The 3207-nt window shown below is 36.0% G+C and overlaps 1 protein-coding gene across 3 annotated transcripts in view; it reads left to right on the forward strand.

Annotated features, from left to right (window-relative positions):
- LOC144049241 (TNF receptor-associated factor 2-like) overlaps positions 1-2683 on the forward strand; it is a 29748-nt gene extending 27065 nt beyond the window's left edge. For all 3 annotated transcript variants that reach the window (XM_077561975.1, XM_077561976.1, XM_077561977.1), the window contains one exon: positions 120-2683. In XM_077561975.1, coding sequence (XP_077418101.1) covers positions 120-338 — 219 coding nt within the window. In that variant the 3' untranslated portion in view covers positions 339-2683. The remainder of the gene's footprint in view (positions 1-119) is intronic.
- Positions 2684-3207: the final 524 nt, after the last annotated feature.

The raw sequence follows: 3207 nt of genomic DNA on the forward strand, positions 1-3207 counted from the left end.
GGCATTTTAATTGATTTGATACATGATAAATTGAGTTACAAGCTTGGAAATGGAACAAATTAAACACTTAAGTCAATGTGTATTCAAATAAGTATCCTTTTTACCACATCTGTACCCAGGTCACGCTAATGCTGCTCGACCAGAACAATAGGGAGCACATAATCGATGCTTTCCGGCCCGACATCTCATCGTCGTCCTTCCAGAGGCCCGTCAGCGATATGAACATTGCCAGTGGCTGTCCGCTCTTCTGTCCCCTTTCCAAGCTGGACTCAAAAAACTCTTACATTCGCGATGACACCATCTTCATCAAGGCCATTGTAGACCTTACCGGGCTGTAGGTTTAAATCTGCTATTGTATTACCACTAACGTGACTTTTCTCTTTAGGGTCTGTCTAGTATGTTTGTCATTTAGCAATATGCCAGGGTATGAAACAGAACTGTCACTATTTCTCATAGTGTACCAATCATCATCAATCAAACATGAACACAAATATTTATTTACCACCAAAGCAAATTATTGAACAGTGTTTAACCAGTAAAATTTAACAGTGAAATGACATTGGGCCTGCTTCTTGTAACATAGTTGAAGCTCATGATAAGATTCAGGAAAAATAAGAGCAAGATTAAGTGTAGCTCATTTTAACACTTATTTTTTAGTTTTCCCCAGCAGATGGATATGATTTTCAAACTTAGCTTGCAAATGATTTGTGATGCATTAATGGGACGACCAAAACAGGTACCAACACATATGTGCTGTTCATTTTTGCCCTAACTTTCTCAAAAGAACTCTACTGTAGCTACATTAACTTGCTTTGTTTGCATTTGGGCGCAATATGATGATACCACTTTATTGTAGCTTGTTCAACACTCGATTGCAGTGAACAACTGTGATAAGTTTGTGCTTGTGGACATTACTTGAATTCCATGAATTCTGAGTGCAGTACTTAAATTGCGAATGTTATGGAGCTCTGTGCGTGTGTGTTATTTTTTTATTCTAGAGTTTTGTAACAATAGTAGTCGAGCTGAATTGCCAAATTCCACCAGATTAAATCTTTTTAACAGTATATGTGGCAATATTTCACCATTTATGTACTCCCGTTTAACAATGACCATTTTACTAATACAGTAACTAATGTACTAACAACCATTTGTATAATCTGAGGTTATTGCATATTCAAAATATAAAGATATTAAAGTGGAAGTCAACCTTAAACATTTCTTGACAATAATAGTCTAAACTATGACATTCTGATTAATATTACATTTGTGGAACATGAGTTCCGAAGCAAAATCTAGCTGTTTTTATCCATCTCAGGGGGCGGCTATTTTGTCACTTGCTGTAAACTGGAAATTACATCAATGTTGATCAGGGCTCAGGCAACGACCAATCACAGCTCACCTGTTTTCTTGAGCTGCACTGTGATTGGTGGTTACCTGAGACCCGACCAACATTGATGGCATCTTCAGTCGAGAGCAAGTGGCAAAATGGCCGCCCCCTGAGATGGAGAAAAACGGCTGAATTTTGCTGCTTAAGTCATTCAATAACGCTTTATTAACCAGAATACCATATTTACACGAGTGGGGCTGCATAGAACATATTATCCCCCCCCACCCCCCCCAGGGGGTGGGGAGCTTCTGAGGATGCTTTTATTTTATTTAAAGTCCGCTAAAATATTATGTCAGTGTTTCCATTGACAATCAATTATTAATATGGAAAGAGGAACTCATTAATCGATTGAAGTATTTTATCGGTTCGATCATAAAAAGTTGGTATATAGATATTAATGGACATTCACCAAATAGTTGCTGTTAGTTTCCTTTGTGTTTTAATTAAACAAAAACTGACAATAATTGAAAGTTGGAACCCATAGTTAGCTTGTATAAACTCCAAATCACCCGTGACCCTTAACGGGGTAAGTGGGCAGAGATAAATGAACTTGAAAAATTCCATAATGGAACACTGATTCCTCTCTGTAGTGATTGTAAAAAAAAATTTTTGGACAACACCATTAGTAATCCTATTCAGATGTACAAATGTTGTACATCTGCAGTCATATTGTGTGCTAAAAAAAAATAATAATCCCCAAAACCGTCAAGTGTTGACCCAGTTCAGTACCTTGTACCTTCATACATGATATTTCATTCATTATGTAGACTGGTGCATTAAAAGGAGTTTTATGTCATTGTCAGTTTGAAGAATGCTTGCTGCAGTGTGGTGTCCATGACATGAAGTTAGTAAATGTTGTTCTGCCATTAATTCACCATTGCTTTTACTTGAGTGGTAAGAATACATTTTGTTGTTTACATTTCCAAATGAATGGACTTTTTGCTCCTGCTTCATACACAAATGTGGAGGCTGGAACTGTAGAGGTGATTGCACCAAGGAAGGAGAGTGGTTCAAAGTGAGGAAAAAATATGTTATGGTAGTATTTTTGCTGTTTTTAATGAACTTCTATTTGCATAAAAAGTGCCTGTATAATTGTGTTTACTGTTTCCTTGAACTCACTGAATGGTGAATGTGCTTTTATAACAAACCAACTTTGAAATTGTTTTTGTGAATCTTCAATTAATTGTCATTGTACACTTTTATTTGCTAGAGGCAAACATTGTTTCAATTATCAATTGCAAACTTGAAACATGAATGTAATGAAATTAAAGTGAGATATTGTCATTTACATCTAAATTTTGCATGTATACCTGTCCAGTTTTTAATTTAACTCACTTTCTTAGTTTAACTAACTCCCTCTGGAAGAGCAGACAGAACAGGCACGGCGGATACAACTTAACTGTTTATTGCTCACACGCACACATCAACACACTCACACACTACCTCACATTCTTGTTCACATTTTATGTAGTAAGTAACTATGGAGGTAAATATGGTGCAAAACTAACTTGTAAAAAAAAAAATTGTACCTGTAGAAAAAAGTCTAAATTTGTATCTGTAAAAGTCGTGATTTGTACCTGTAAAAAAAAATGTGTATCTGTAAAAACAAATTTGTACCTGTAAAAGTCATGATTTGTACCTGTACAAAAAATGTTTTTGTACCTGTTCAAATAAGTGTAAATTTGTATCTGTAAAAGTTGAGATTTGTACCTGTAGAAATGACAACTTGTAGTCGAAGAAGTCGCCACTAGGAGTCACAAGTGTTTTTTCTGCTGCTTTCCAGTCACGTGAGTTTTGCACCAAATATCTCGCTACAAATG

This window comes from Vanacampus margaritifer, chromosome 3 (genome assembly GCF_051991255.1).
Source record: "Vanacampus margaritifer isolate UIUO_Vmar chromosome 3, RoL_Vmar_1.0, whole genome shotgun sequence".
Taxonomy (NCBI): Eukaryota; Metazoa; Chordata; class Actinopteri; order Syngnathiformes; family Syngnathidae; genus Vanacampus; species Vanacampus margaritifer.